A 16,107-nucleotide genomic window follows, 5' to 3' on the forward strand; every position below is an offset into this window, starting at 1 on the left:
CATACATGAATTCTATTTTCATTGCTAAAAGATCTACCATAATACACTGGCAGGTGTGTTCTGTAAGAACAAGGACCATTGCTTACTCATAACTGTATCCCTGCAGCTGGCCCACAATAGAGAACAGCCACTTAAAATATGCCTGTTTTAGGTATAAATGCTTTAAGTCATTCTGTTCAAAGACTAAGAAAGGAAGTTTATTTTTCAGTATCCTATAGGAACATACAGAATGCTTAAAAAGCTACAGGAAAGTGGAAACAGTCTAACTTTAGGTTCTAAACAGCTGATAAATACATATGCAAAAACACACAATTAGAAAAAACTGGAAGAAAAGAAAAATCTCTACGTAAGAAAAAAGATGAACATATCAAATAGCAGTGATCTGCAGGTAATAGGTGCACGGGTGATTCTCCCCCTTCTTCCTACTTTCCTATATTTCATACATATTTGTTAACAACCACATACTTTTGCGACAAACTTTATTCAACTGTAACCTAGCACTGTGGGGCCCTGCAGCAGGAGGATCACAAATTTGCGCCCAACCTGAGTGAGTGACTTAGGGAGAACCTGTCTTGAAATAAAAAATTCTAGAAAGACCAGGGATATAGTCAGTATGAAGGCCTTTGGTTTAATTCCCAGTACTGACTAAAACAAACAAACAAAGAATATGCAACTATATTTGTCTGAAGTTACTATTTTTTTCTAAGAAGAGGATATCGTGCCATATATCTGCTGAAAGTGAAAGGGAACTGTACAAAACTTGTGGCATGAAACAACTCCTTAAAATAATACATGTGTGTATGTTCTGCTTCTGAAGGCCAAAGAATCTTGTTCTTTCTGGTAATGTTTTTAATCATGAAAATTTTCTTAGCTAATTTTTCTGAATTTCTAAATTTTAATACTTAGAAACATCTATATTTCTCATTAAAGAGAAATTTAATTTCTCTAAATTAAAATAAATGGACTAAACATTTTCTTCATGTTTACCTAAACATACAGCTTTTTAGACTCATTAAGGGAAATGGCAAAATTCTTATATTGCTTGCTATGGCTGTGTCTAGATGTCCCCCCAAGGCCTCATGCAGTCATAGGTGGGGATTTTCAGAGGTGGCTGGATCTAGAGTGTGGTGCTGGGATTGAGGATCTGTGATTACTAGGTTAGTCCACTGACTGGTTTGGCATAGTTCTAAGAGTGGATAATGAGAAGGCCCACCTTGGGTGTGAGTGCTACCGGCTCTAAGGGTGGGTGGCCTGGACAAATATAAGGGACAGAAAGCGGGCTGCTGATGCTGCTTGCTGCCTTCTGCCCACCATGAACTGGGTCTCCTCTGTGACCCCCCTCTGCCTTGGAGCCAGCTGACTATGGACTGAAACCTCTACAAACTGTGAGCCAAATACACCTTTCCTCCTTTAACTTTGGGAGTCGGGTATTTTGTCTCAGCAATGGGAAAAGTAACTAAGACACTGCTTTTTGTTTTGGCACTCTGGATTAAACACAGGGTACCACTGAGTTACTCTCCAGTCTAGTTTATTTTTTATTCTGAGCCAGGGTCTCAGTAACTTGCCCAGGCTGGCCTCAAACTCTCAGTTCTCCTATCTTAGCTTCCTAAATTCCAGGATTACTAAATTACTGCACTTTATACTGCTTACTTCTATGTGGGCCTCGGGGATTTAAAAATACAAAAACTAATGTTCTGAAATGACATCAAAACTTTTCCTGGTAACTAAGAAAGCAAATGCCTTTCCCCTCCAGTTTTCTTTTTCTGTAACATTACACGTTCTGATGACAAAATTAGATGAGCATTGTTCAAAATATGGAAAATACTTAACAATAATAGAAGACAAACGTGGTTATAATTCTACCATATAGATGTAATAGCAATTAATAGCTACATTTTGTCCCTGATTTTTCACATAAATCACACACAAGCATTTTGGAGCAATTTCTTTTCAATTGCTTACAGGCAGCCTGACAGAATTTCCTCGGTACTTAAACATAAAGAGAACATCAAGTATTTACTGAGCACTTAGAACGAAAAATGTGTCTAGTAAGCCTAATTGTCCCCATTTACAGTGATTAACAGGGCCACGGTCACAGAGCTAATAAACCAACACTTCAACAAAACCTGCCTGCCTCTCAGCACCACGCTCACAGGGGTCCTGACACCTAGCAGGCACTCGGCACAGGGCTGCTGAACGCAGGTGCGCTGTAAAGGCGCACGAATCCGAGGCCGGAACGTAGCTCTCCTTGCCGCAGCCCCTCCGGATTCGCTGCCGCGGCGATGGCGGAGCCTCCCGAGCGCGCACCCGGCGCCAGCACCGCCCTCGCGACCCTGGACCCCTCGGCCGGGCGGGCGCGCATCCGAGGCTGCGGCCTCAGCCCGGAGCTCCCGCCCCGCGACCCGAACCAGGGCCTTCGGAGCGCGGCGTCCGGGCCACCGCGGCCCCACCCCGGGCGAGACCAGCACGAACCCGACCGCCGCTCGGCGTCTCAGCCCGCGCCTTCGCGACGGTCTTTACCCGTTCCGAGTGGCCGGCGAGGGCTTGCGGTGCCATATCTTGCCACTCTCCTTACTGCCCAGGTCCGTGCTCTGCATGTCCAAGTCCCCTCGTCACCGGCGTGGCCCAGCGAGTAACCGTCGGACGCCTTCCCAGCAGGCCCCGCGCGCCGGACCCGGGAAATTCGAGCACCGGCCGCAGCACCACCCATACCACCTGACGGCCCCGACTGCGCGCCACGCCCCTTTCTGTTTACAACCAATAGGAAGGTGGATTCTGCCCAAGCTCCGCCCAGGGGGCCCCTCCGCTTGGGGGCAATGCAATCGGCCCAGGACCCTTTTCTAGACCCCGCCCCTTTCCGAGGTCCGTCCCCCGGACCCAAAGCCTCCTGGGAATCGTAGTTTTCTGCAGATGTAGCGCGGGAATTATGTACTCTAAGGACCTCAAAAAGTTTTGGTCTATCACCAGACGTAGCAAAAGTCATTCAGTCCTGTGGTCCCTCCATTCCGGTCTAAACTTGGTTGAAGGACTAAGGAGTTATACAGAAAGAGAAGCAAGGAGCCAAGCACATGGAGAATTGAAATGTTCCTTTCCTAGAACTTTCAGGCTCTGGGAAATAGCCTTATAGATGAATAATTCTTCTTGACCTTTTCACCACCCTTATGATTAGTCCATCAGTTACGTAATCTGACAAGAGGCGCCTGTTTTATGGTGTCCACTCCACTAATCACAGTCCAGAAAATCAATAATGTCATCAACAGCCGGTGCTGAATGAATCGGCTACAGCCCCGAAAGCTCATTTCCTTGGGTGTCTCTGTAATTGTTCCTATCTCGACCCGACAACTGCTGATCTGTTTCCCACCCCTTAGGTAAGTTACTGTTTTCTAGAAATTTACATAAATGAGTTGATAGATCTCTCTCTTTCTCTCTTTGTCTATCACACACACATACAAACACACACACACACACACACACACACACACTAACTCCCAGTTTCTTTCAGCTAGCATAAATTTGAGATGATTGTTTTGAGGTTCAATTGTGTTGTTGGGATACTAGTTCATTCTTTTTATGGCTGAGTAGTATTTCATAGTATTGACATATCATAATTTGTTCATTCATTCACCTGTTGATAAACATTGGTGTTTCCAGCTTTTGGGTTTTCCGTATGAAGCTACTATGAAAATTCCCATATAAGTCTTGATATGAATGTATGCTTTCATTTCTCTTTGGTGAAGTCCTGGAGTGGAATAGTTGGGTCATATGTGGTAGCTATAGGTTTAACTTTTTAAGAAACTATGAAATGCTTTAAAGTAATTGTGTCATTTTACATTGCCACCAATCCTGTAAGTATAAAATAAGGTCATAAAGATTTCTTCCTTTGTTTTCTTCTTTATGTGTATTTCAGATACATTCTTGGAGGGTTGGGAAGTTCTAGGTAGCTAAAGAGTTTTCAGTTGTTGATTTGCAAAGGCCTGGGCCAGGGATTTAGCTCAGTGGTTACAGTGCCTGCCTCACAAGTGCAAGGTCCCAAGTTCAATCCCTGGTACCAAAAAAAAAAAAAAGTCCTGTCTGTCTTCTTGCCCTTTCACCCACTACAAAAAGGATGGCTTCCTTTTGCTGGGATAAAATAGATCTGGAGAGAGAAGAAATTTTTCCAATTTGTTGGAGCTGAATTGATATTTGGATTGCCCAACATCTGAGCACCTTTTCTATTTGGGAAAACTTACAAGATATTTGGAAGGTGATTTTATAACTTCTCCAAAACTTAGACCAGTCAGTAGGCTGGCAAACAAATTAAAATAGCACACTAACCAAAAGCACAATTTGAAAATGCAATTTAAGTATTTACTGCAATCTCTCCAAAAGCATCAGAGGGAGCAATTAATAACCTTTCACAAATTTCTAAAATTCCCACCCCACCTAATCCGGTCAGTCTAACCTGTTATGCTATAATAACTAACAAGTCCAAAGTCTCAGGGGCTCAAAACAACTCCCTGTGGCTGGATGTTTAGCTCATTTTAGTCCTCGGGGACCTAGGATAATGGAGTGGCCACTACTCCAAAGATTTTTGTTGATATACTAGGGGAAAAGAGAGTTCTAGAGAATTTCAAGCCAGCAATTAAATGCTCCAGCCCCCAAATGGCACTGTTACTTTTGCTCTCACTACCAGAACTAGGTCCTATCCTAGGGCTAAGAGGTTCGAGTCTACTGAATTAGTTATGTGTAGTTGCAATAATGCTGTGAAAAAAACAACCACCAAACCTCTGTGGCATTCAGCAATAAGCCTTTAGTGCTCATGTAGCTGGGATCAGCCAGGTGGCTCTGCTGATTGTGGCTGGACTCACATGTCTAGGGGTCAGCAGCTGTCTGCTTTCTAAGCTGGCCTCATCTCCGGCAATTGGGAAACTCAGCTCAGTTCCAAACAGCTCTAGTCCTCCCAAAGGCTAGGCAAGGCCTGTTCTTATGGCAGAACAATGAGCAGAAGACAGTCATGCAACATCTACAGGCTTGCAGCTGGCATGTCATCACTTTCACCTCCTTCTAGTGGCCCAACGAGTTACCTTGCTGAGCCCAGGGTAGAGTATTGTACCCCCCACTCACTACAGGAGAACATTAAAGAAGTTCCAGAGAGGAGTGGAAAATATGGACAATTTATGCAATCTCTAATGTCTACTAGGTGTTTGGAAGGGGGAGAAAACTAAGACATTTGGTGAACAGATTTAATAACTCCAACACCATCATTTTTTCTCAGTATCTAAAATACTCTCCCTCTTCTCTCCCTCTTTCTCTTCCTCTTTTTTTTTTGAACCCAGGAACTTCAAACTGAGCTACATCTCCCCTTTTTATTTTGGGCCAGATTCTCACTAAGTTGCTAAATTACCCATGCTGGGCTTGAATTTGTGATCCCCTTCCTTAGCCTCCCAGAGTGCTGGGATTACAGGCAAACACCACCATGCCTGGCTTCCTCTTCTTCTCTAAAACCTTCCTTGGAGGCCAGGCTTAGTATCTCTTATTTCTTTGTTATTTAGTGCAACTTTGTCTTTCTGCTTCTTCAAGTTGTTTTCTCCATTAACAGTAATTGCACAATCAAATTGACCCTAGGACCTGACCCAGAAGCTAGAATCCTTACTCCTTAAAATGTTGGAAAGAGTACAGACTCATGGAACTTAATCTCTTTTCTGTCCCTGTCACAAACTCACTAACAGTGTGATTCACTAATGTTGCCTGCAACAGGAGTGTTAACTCTGGGAAGGCAAAGAGTGCCTCAGAACTGAGCATAGAGCCTGCCATGTAAAAGAGGACAAAAGGGCTGAGGATTCAGGTCAGTGGCTCCGCCACTTGCTTTGCAAGCGCAAGGACTTGAGTTTGATCCCCAGTAACAAAAAAAAAAAAAAAAAGAAGGAGGACAAAATATATTCCTTGTGTGCAGGAATTTATTCGCTTTGTACCTCCTAGCATGTGGCACAGTGCCAGGCACTTAAACACTCCAAACATGTTTATCGACTATTTGAGCTATTATTTAAACCAAAGCCACAACCAGATATGATTCCTGTCTACATACAAGCTTTCCTCCTGATACACACAAAACATGGATGCATTTCACTATAATCACTGATGAAATGAGCAATGCTAAGTTTGGAACTTCTGAATGGTATCCCTGTTTTGTAGGAGAGGAGCCCCCTCTTATTTCCCTTTTCTTCTGGGGTTTCTTCCAACACACATAGGACATGTTGCTTCATTTCGACTTTTCTAAATAAAAGAAAATCCTGATACCTATCTTTTCATTCTTCTGCAGTACTCTGTGCTCCCCAAATACACCAACTTTGATGCCGCAATTTGAAGACAGCTGCTCAGCCCACTGCCTCCCCAAACACTGGCCTCATGAGTGCTCCTGGGAGCCTTAGCGTTTATAAGTGGCCGTATATGTTGTGCCGAACCCTTACTGCTGTAACTGGATGAGCCGTCACTTATTCACGCAGGCCACGTCTTGGCCTCTCCTTCTCCCCTGACCCTGTTACCAGCTGCTCATTCACTCAACATTTTGTATGCTATTTGTCAGACCCTGTCTGGGACCTGTGGCTGCAGGGCTCCACATCCTTGGACAGCTCACAGCTTAAGATGAAGGGGAGGTATAGGGAGAAATAGATGCTTGGGTACAGCACTATATGGTCATTGTACGAGTAGGTATGGTGAATTTCAGAGAAGAGAGCAGTTAATTCTCTAGGAAAGAGACAGAGATGTGAACAGGCGGTGACATTTAAGCAGGGCCTGGAAGGATTGAGGTGGCGAAGGCTGCCTGCACAGAAAGGATTAGCTTTGAAGCTTTCTTGTCCCTGCAGTAGAAAGTATTTATTGAGGCTCGGAAAATAATGCCACAAAGCATGACATTTTGGCGCGTTGAGTTGAAATACCATCTCAGAATCCAGGTCTCTAACCTTCTTTGTTTCTCCCCTAAGCACAGGAGGGGCTCCCTGAGGTTCTCAGCCTGAGAAGATTTCTTCCAGAAGAAATACAATTATCTTACAGTCCGTCCTGGAAATCTCATTAATACTGTAAACCGCAAAAAAAAAAAAAAAAAAAAAAAAAAAAGAACCAAGATATATCATGTACAGGTACAAACACCCAATGATAAATGTAAAATGTAAATGAATTGTATACCTAAAATGTACCAATAAAAGAACTAAAAAAATACTGTAAACCAGGAAGGTTTAACCACTTGATAAGAGAAGAAAGAGACTAAAGGCTATCACCACAGGCTGAGAGTTAGCTCATTGGTGGAGGCTTACCTAGCATGCTTGAGGCTCTTGGTTTGATCCTCTATACTCCTGAGTTGTTACCAATATTCAAACAGGCTTTCCATCTTTTCTTTTGAGGGCAGTTCCCAGAGAATATCTGGGAGACTTCATCTGCAAAATAAGATACTGTGTTTACTGTTCGGTTCTCCCCTCTCCTTTCCAGAACTTGCTGTTGCTCCTTGCATTACTTTTTTTCCCTATTTAAGCTTCAACCACCTGGCTCTTCCTTTTCAGTTATCACATTCTATATGGCTCCTATGTATGCATACATTTGCATGTTAATAAATTTGTCATGCTTTTCTCTTGCCAGCCTGCCTTTTGTTACAAGGGTATTGGTCATGAGTCTTTATAAAAAGCAGGATCCTACCTAATACAGTAATCTTGTCCCCATTTTACTAGTGAGTACACTGAGTGGTTCTAACTTGCCCAAAGTTGTATAGCTACTAAGCTAAGACTCAAATGTAGACGGAGCTGGTTCTCTTATCTCAGCCTGCCTGGTCTATGCCTCTCTTCTCTGGGCCTGGTGGTGTGTCTATAATTCTTCCTATGACCTGATGCCTACAGAAGAAACGATTTATCACTAGCCTGAGATTAAAAAAAAAAAATCTCTTGGAATTCTGTTTGAGCCCCTTGTGGAAAAGGGCTTATTTGAATACTATAAGGATTAAAAGATAATCAGAGAGAATCTAACATTGAGAGGTTTTTTTGTTTGTTTGTTTGTTTTTTTGGTACTGGGGATCGAACTGAGGTCCTTGCTCTTGCGAAGCAGGCGCGGTGCCACTGAGCTAAATCCCCAGCCCCTGCTGAGAGCACTTTTAAAAATAACAAACCACAAAAGAACCAAGGCTGGAGAAGGGGAAGACTGTCCATCTGGCTGGTTTTGCCTGCCCAGCACTGTTTCCCTCACAAACCCTCCACCCCATCCCTTGAACTTCATTGCCTTCCCCAGAGGCCTTCAGAGACCAAGTCTGAGCTTCTGATTGGTCCAGGAATGGGGCAAGACTCAGCTGAGCCAATCAGAACCTTCTTCGGGATTTGAAGTGTGAAACCAGAGAGCAAGTCTTAGTCCTTCTCTGGTAGCTACACCTGGGAGCTGCCAGCTGCCAGAAGAGCTGTAATCTGCGTGACAATGAGAGTGAGAAGCAGGGAAAGTGATGGGAGGAGGACATCCTGGCAACCTCCGTGTCCCTGTTCTAATGACCCCAAAGCTCATCCGGTCTTCTGCTTTTCCTGTACTCTGGTTGCCTGAGTGAGAATGCTGCCTTTTATTTCTAAAGCAGAGGGAACTGGAGCGAAAAGGAGTGAGGAAGGCTCTAGGAGATAGTGATGCCTGAGCCTGGGCTAGAGGCAGGAATAGGATGAGTTAGAGAGGTAGAGGAGAAGGGAAGAGAGCAAACAGCATCTCTAAGAAGGAAGGGGCTGTCAGCAACACAGTGCCTTCCAGAATTGGGCCTCTGTGCAGTACAAGCACAGGATGCAGGAGGAGCCATGCTAGGTGCATGCAAACTGCTTTGAAAACTAGCAATAACAGACGATTATTGCTGTGTGGGTGAATGGAAAGAGGATAAGAGAAAAAGGTAGCAAAAGTCCAGGTATAAAAGGACCCAGTCTGCCCCTCTATGAAGTATGGATTTTACCCTGAAATGCTCTAGGGAAACTCCTTCCCCCCCCCACTCACCCCTCTGGCTATTGTGGGGATTAAAAAGAATTTGAGGCTTGAGGCAGAATGACAGAGGGAGGAGCTGCTGTCTCAATTGAGACAAAAAGTGACAAGAGTTGGCCAGGCCACTCACTGTAGAAGAATCCAGAAAAGCAACAGTGGGATGACAAGGGTGCATCGACATATCGCGTAGGAAAGCTGAAACAATTCTGCTTCACCAGCATGTGTCATGCTGCTAACTGATGCAAACCCAGGCAACATCTCCCACTTCCCAGAAGGCTCAGTTAGTTGACCTTGTTGAGAGGGAGGAAAGGCAGAAGCCAGTGCAGGGGAACTGTAACGCAGGCCACCTCCTGGCCCTCTAATGTGAATCAGAACAGGAGAAATCAAAGGGATGAGTTCCAAGCTGCTCAAATAAATATTCATGTCTAGGTGTTCTCATAAAACATACATGAAAGCAACCGGAGGCAGCGTTTCATGTATACTCAGAAAGATTTGGTGCCTACAGCTGAAATAGCACAATATCAGGAGAGGAGGAGATGTGATGCTGATCTGACAGGTGGCAAGTTCATGGCCACCTGCTATGAGAAATGAGCTGACATGGATGAGCTCTTCTAGAAGGCCTTCTCCAGAAACAGAGGGGAGATGAGAGGGCCAAGCTCTACTCCCTGACAGGACGGGCCATGTCTGTAATTTCGTCTCTACAGCACCTCCACAGCCGCAGAGGAAGAGGGTGGGGGGTTATCAACCTCAATCCCATCTAAAGCAGACCTGAGAAGCCAGCTCCATATGGAGCTACTTGGACCTTGCCTACAACCGCACATTATTCCATTTCATGGTGAAAGCATAACTTCATAATCCCTGAATTCTTGGCAGTTGGGTCTTAAAAAACTATTTGCAACCTGCATGTCAGAGAAATTAATGTCTAATTGTGTTACTGCAGGCACTGTCATAAGCCAGCTCAGGAAGATGTGAAAGATCAAGATTAAACTTTCCTCATTCTCCTCTGGAGGTACTGGCCTGTCCCAAAGAGCTCCCTGGTCAGAGGGCTGTGGAGCCTGGAGTCGGGAATGCCTCCCACAGCACTGCACAATTAACCTTGGCTCTCAGGCTCTCGTGACTGTTACGGACTCTGTGACAGCATGACGGGTGCCAGGAAACCATGAGTAAAATGCTTCTGATTACTGTGAAGGAGGAAAACAAACTGCCTGAGCAAAGCATTTATTGCCCAGTAAAGTATTCCAGGACAGCATAGCATCCTTCCCCCAGCACACACACAGCAGTGAAGAGAGCCCACTGAGCCACACAATGCTCAGGAAGAACTCACCATCTCGCAGGCTCCTTCTCGGCAAACTTTGGCACATCACAGCTGGCTCTTCTGTCTGTCTCATCTGTGTGGCCTTCTGCAGCAGTAAAAACCACCTTTCCAGAGTATTGTTGTTTTTATTGTTTTAGTGCATTTGAGGAATACTGAAGTATCTCGGTGAGGAAAGAAAGATAAGACCCAATGAGACCCTGTCCCAAAATTAAAAAAAAAAAAAAATTAAAGGGGTGGGGATGTAGAAGGTCATTGTGAAGGCCCTGGGTTCAGTCCACAGCACGGCCAAAAATGGAAGGAAGGAAGGAAGGACAGGTATGCTCAGGGGTGCACAATAGGCTGTTGGATTAACCTATCAGTCTTAGAAGCTGCTCTGCTAGTGAACTCGAGGCCTGGCACTGGGCCACCTGCCTAACCTGCGGGAAGCTGTATGAATGTGTGGGGGTGGGGCAGTGGGCCCAAAATGGACTGGGCCTCTGGGCCAGGTGTGTGTTAGCTGCTTGTCACTTTATTGTGGTTTATTCTTTAGTCTTGCTTGCTTTTTGTTTTTGAATCCTATAAAGGCTCTGACCTGATTTTGCATTAAATAGAAACCTCTGGCTCATGGGTATTGTGAACACAGAGCTCCTCTTTCAGATTTTCTGCTCGGTTTTTCCTGTCAGTACGATTGCCCTTGTCAGATCTTGTACCCTGAGGAATGGTTTGGGTAATATACGCAAAGGCACGAGGCCCAAAATGCCTGCATTCTTTGACCCTACTGCTCACAATTACTCTACTGTTGGGCAAAATACTGGACTTCTCTGTGTATTGATCGCTTCATCTATAAAACCAGGATAATGATAGTGCCAACCTCAGAGCTGTGCAGAGTTCAGAACAGTGCCTGGCAACTGGAAGTCTTCAGTGCTGGCTGTCACTGAAGCGCTTCTTAATCCAACTTCCAGGAGAGCAGCAGGGCTGGGCTGTGCATGTTTAACAACTGGCTCTTGGGGCCAAGAAGAGCCCATGCTTACTCACTTTCCTCATTGCTGAGACAAAATATCCAACACCCAAAGTTAAAGGATTTCTATGTCCTGTATTTAGCTCACAGTTGGTAGAGGATTCACTCCATAGTTGGCTGGCTGGAAGGCAGAGTGGCACATCGAAAAGGAGAAACAGTCCATGGTAGGCAGAAGGCAGCAAGATGGTAAAAGAAGCAAAGCAACAAGCAACAAGCAGCAAGCAACAAGCAATGACCCTCTCTGTCCCTTATATCTTATCCTTGGGGGGGGTAGCACTCACACCCAAGATGGGGCAGCCTTAATCTGACCCAGAGCTATGCCAAGCCAATCAGTGAACTAATTAGGAATCACACACCCTAAATCCCAGCATCACACACTTAACCCCAGTTTACACACCCTAGTTCCAGTCATCTCTGAAAAGCTCCCCTAGGACTGAAAGAGGCTTTGGGGGTTTGCCTAGACACGAGCCTGGACACCCCTGTGGGTATCATTTGGTGATTTCTGTGGTGTAAACACTTCTACCGTGGCCAATTTCCAGTTATCAATGTGACATCACTGAATGAAGCACTGGATTGAGTTGAGCAAAAGGACACCATCATATAATGTGTGTACTGTACAGATGCAATAGATACCAATAACCCCAAAAACATAATGAATAGTAAAATGTAGAACAATAATTAGAAGCATTTACTACCCTTTATAACTTCTTTTAATGCAAGTTTTATGTAATGTAATTCTTTTTTTTTTGGTACCAGGGATTGAACTCAGGACCTTGCACTTTTGAGGCAGGCGGCAGAACCACTGAGCTAAATCCCTGGCCCTGTAATTTAATTTTTAATAGCAGCTGTGTTTAATTCTTGTCAAACTTTGCAGAAAATCCCTGAAAATTAGCATTTGGCTCTTGGGAGCTGGAATGAGCCAGCTCCAGCTGTGCTGCTTACTCCCTGTCCTCAGCTCTGACGTTTGATAGGGCTTCAGTTGTCTCTGCTGTAATAAACTAACTCAGAACACTGGCTTCGCACATCAGTGATCTCCTGTCTCTCACAGGTCTGTGCGTTAATGGGGCTCAGCTGAGCAGCTCTGCTCCACACAGTGCAGCCGAATTTCTCAGGCTTGTTTAGCTGTAGCTCAGCTGGGTCAGAATATCCACTGTGGCTTCACATTGGCCAGTGCCTCTCCAGCGGCTCTAACCTTTGTGCTCTGGCCTGAGCTTCTCACACAATGCCAGTGTCTAAGAAAGGAATGTTACTGTAGGACAGGGTGGCGAACCTGCGGCACATGCACTGCAGTGGGCTGTTTGTTATCACTGAGAGCTCCAAAAGGTTCGCTGTCCCTGCTGGGGGACATGCCTGAAAGTGTGCGTGTTTATCACACCTCTGCTGTTTACCATGCTAGTGTCTCGATGGCTGAAGAAGTCACACGGTCAAAACCAGACTCGATGTAGGAAGGAACCGCACAAGTGCAGGAATCCTGAGAAATATGTTTTATTAGTGACTACACATGTAACTGTTGACCACAGGTGATAGCAGAAAATCCCAGGGGCACACTTGGAGGGCGTATACACAGGGATAAAATATCTTCTTTTGACTAGGGGCTGTCCTGGAGGTAGGTCTAGATGTACGTGGGTGTGCATGTGTGTGCGTGTGTACTGGGATTTATAAGTAGTTTCAAAAGAAGAAGGGGAGTGAATAAGCATCACATGTCTTTGTGGTTCACAAGCAGGAGAGATGTCGCCCCGCAGGGGACATCTGGCAATGTCTGAAGACATTTTCAGTTGTTGCAACTGGGCCAGGGGTGCTATGGTGGCCCCAGAATGCTGCTCATCACATGGTGGCCCGGGAACGCATGAGACAGCCTCTGGCAAGCAAAGAGCAAACCAGCCCAAGCAGCAGTGCCTATGCTGAGGAACCCTGCAGCCACTTCGGGCATGCACTATTTTGACTGATTAGTATGTACACTTCCTCTTCCTAATGCATTTCCCCCTGTTGCTTCTGACAGCATGTACAAAATACAAAATTCTCTCAGTGCTCTCTAAATGCCTACTTGGTTTGGCTTCCAACAAATGTGACAGATGTCGCATTTCTGGCTCAAATGCCTTGGCAGTTAAGCATACGCACACTTGCACATTGTGTCTACATGGACAGCAATAATATTCCATGACTAAAAGTGGCTGCAATCCAACATTCACTAAACCATCTCAAATTACTCATTTTCCTCTTAAGCCTAAGGCTTCATTTTCAGGTAAACTGCGCTATTACTCATGACACTAAGGTTACATTCTAACATCTTGCCTTCCCTCTGCCCTCTACTAGAAATTGAACCCAGGGCCTCAGGCATGCTGGGCAAGTGCTCTATTGCAGGGCTATACTCCCAGCCCTTTTAAAAAATTTTATTTCATTTTATTTATTATTTGTTTGTTTTTGCACTACTGGGGATTGAACCCAGAGCCTTTGCATTAGGCTATATCCTCAGCCCCTTTTTTATTTTATTTTTTGGTACCGGGGATCAAGGACCTTGTGCTTTCGAGGCAGGCAGCAAAACCACTGAGCTAAATCCCCGGCTCTTTTTAAAAATCTTAAGACAGGTTGGGGTAAGCCACTGAGTTCCCAAGGCTGGGCTGGAATTTGCAGTTTGTGCCTCAGCCCTCCCAACCACCCAGAGTGCTGGTATTACAGACATGCACCTAAACATGGTCATTTAGATGCTTTCCAGTATGTTGCAAATTACATATACTGCAACATTAAATAGCCTTGTATCTGACTTTTTGGACAATGTTTTATACTGTTATAGGTTTAACTTCAGGGTAAAGTACTAAAAGCAATGTTGTCTGGGTTAAAAAGTAATGTATGTTGCTTCTATTGTTAAAAATTCTCCACCTAGGGGCTGTACTATTTTTCACTAGTCTGATAGTTGAGAAATAGCATCTCGATATGTTTGTTTGGTACTAGGGATCGAACTCAGGACCTTGCACTTGCAAGGCAGGTGCCGGAACCACTGAGCTAAATCCCCAGCCCTGGTTTGGTTTTTTGAGACAGGGTCTCACTATGTAGTTCAGACTGTCCTTGAGCTATGTAGCCTAACTTGGCCTCAAGATTTGGGCCATCCTCCTGCCTCCACCTTCTGAGTGCTAGGATTATAGGCGTGCCCCACAATGCCCGGCTTGATATGCATTTCTCATATTATAAGAAAAGTTTATGTCTCAGTTACTTTCACATCACTGAGACACACACCTGACACCCACAAATTAAAGGAGGAAAGGTATATTTTGGCTCACAGTTTGTAGAGCTTTCAGTCCATAGCCAGCTGGCTCCAAGGCAGAGGGGGGTCACAGAGGAGACCCAGTTCATGGTGGGCAGAAGGCAGCAAGCAGCATCAGCAGCCCGCTTTCTGTCCCTTATATTTGTCCAGGCCACAGCATGGTGGTGGGAGGAACCTAGTGATCAAAGGAGGAGGCAAAAAGATACACTGTTTCACCTCATGCCCTCAGTGACCCACTTCCTCCCAGCACCACATTTAGCTATGAACTCACTGGTGGACTAATTCACTGAGGAGTGTCACACCTTCATGACCCAATCCCCTCCCCAGAGCGCATGAGGCTTTGGTGGACATCTAGATATAAACCATTACAGTTTAGTATCTTTTAATATGTTTTGGCACAAGTCATGAATACAACACTCAAGTATCCATTTGCTTTTGAACCTCTTTATTCACTGTGACTCTATAATTGCAAACACCAGACTCTTTCATTACATCTGCTAATGTAATGAAAATGCTAATGTTGTGCCTATATCATATTAAAATACATTTTATAGTATAAATTAATTTTCCTGTATTTCTCATTTATACGACAATTACATTGCATTTATTTCACTGGAATTATTGTTCATAACTTGTGCTTTGCATTTTGGTATAGCAACTATTTATTTTTAAAAGAGGGCATTTGGTCTGATAGGGCTGAGTATCACTCCTCTGGGAAAAGTGTGTTCCAGGGTTGGGGAACAGCAATCGTGCTGTATCTTAACTGAAGCCGTTCTGATTTGGACCATAAATCACTCTGAAAGGTTTCCCAGAAGATGGGCACCTCCATACGGGAGGTGAAGAACTACCCCCAAGACTTCGGGTTTCTCACCCCTTGTAAAGAACAGTGCTATTACTGAAGTGATTATGAAGATGATGGTTGCATGGAGACCTCTCGCCTTTCTTCCAGTACTGTGTCACAAAGCTGATTCCACGTTCTTTATCGATGCCAAGATCATCTTGCAGCAGACTTGAGAGAATGCTGAGAGACACTGGGAAACCCGACTTGCCGAATAACACACTGAACTCCACTCTCATGTCCTCTGAATAGGCGTCTTCCGCCAAACCTCAAGCCAGCTTCTCCCTGAAGTAAACAGTGTCTTTCCATGGGGGAAGACCATTGTTCCACTTGACCCCTCACTGCTGAGTATGGACAATTTGGCCATAGCTTCTTTTCTGCATTCCTCCATGTGTTTTTAGTGAATTATGACAAAAATGCACCACTGGCTTTTCATTAATCCCCATGTATTATGATGTAACTTACAACTGCAGAATTTACCAAGACAACAAACACTTAGTAACAGTAAAAAGATATAAAATCATGAGTACAAAAATGTTGCGTGGAGCCTCGGAAGAGTCTATGCAAATGAGGGACCCTATGACCTAAATTCAATTAGGTTCACAAACAGCCTGGGAGTTAACAGCCATTAAGCTGTTCACATCCTTTTTATTTTGAAGTCCTATTCTTGGAAATGAGTTCAACAGGATTACTCAGAAGCACTGTGCTCTGTTGGGTAAGAACAGATAAAATGCAAG

The 16,107-nt window shown here is 44.6% G+C and overlaps 1 protein-coding gene and 1 long non-coding RNA gene across 6 annotated transcripts in view; one reads left to right on the plus strand and one right to left on the minus strand.

Annotated features, from left to right (window-relative positions):
- The window catches only part of Tbc1d31 (TBC1 domain family member 31), a 97,343-nt gene extending 82,676 nt beyond the window's left edge, over positions 1-14,667 (minus strand). Inside the window, exons 1-2 of one of the 5 annotated variants that reach the window (XM_087184379.1) lie at positions 10,286-14,667; positions 7,290-7,409 (exon numbers count right to left, since the gene is read on the minus strand). Coding sequence is in view for 2 of the 5 variants with exons in the window: in XM_004838002.4 (XP_004838059.2) it covers positions 2,521-2,597 (77 nt within the window). In the remaining 3 variants the exon portion in view is untranslated. Of the gene's footprint in view, positions 1-2,520; positions 2,734-7,289; positions 7,410-10,285 lie in introns of those variants that run through there. The other 4 variants (XM_004838002.4, XM_004838004.4, XM_087184377.1 and 1 more) reach the window with 4 other exon arrangements.
- Positions 2,847-7,095, plus strand: LOC110347544 (uncharacterized). Its single transcript, XR_002392233.2, has 2 exons — positions 2,847-3,368; positions 6,965-7,095. It is a non-coding gene; the product is annotated as an uncharacterized LOC110347544 (long non-coding RNA).
- Positions 14,668-16,107: the final 1,440 nt, after the last annotated feature.

Source organism: Heterocephalus glaber, unplaced genomic scaffold (genome assembly GCF_053883595.1).
Source record: "Heterocephalus glaber isolate CG9 unplaced genomic scaffold, H.glaber_assembly_v1.0 deba00000281, whole genome shotgun sequence".
Taxonomy (NCBI): Eukaryota; Metazoa; Chordata; class Mammalia; order Rodentia; family Bathyergidae; genus Heterocephalus; species Heterocephalus glaber.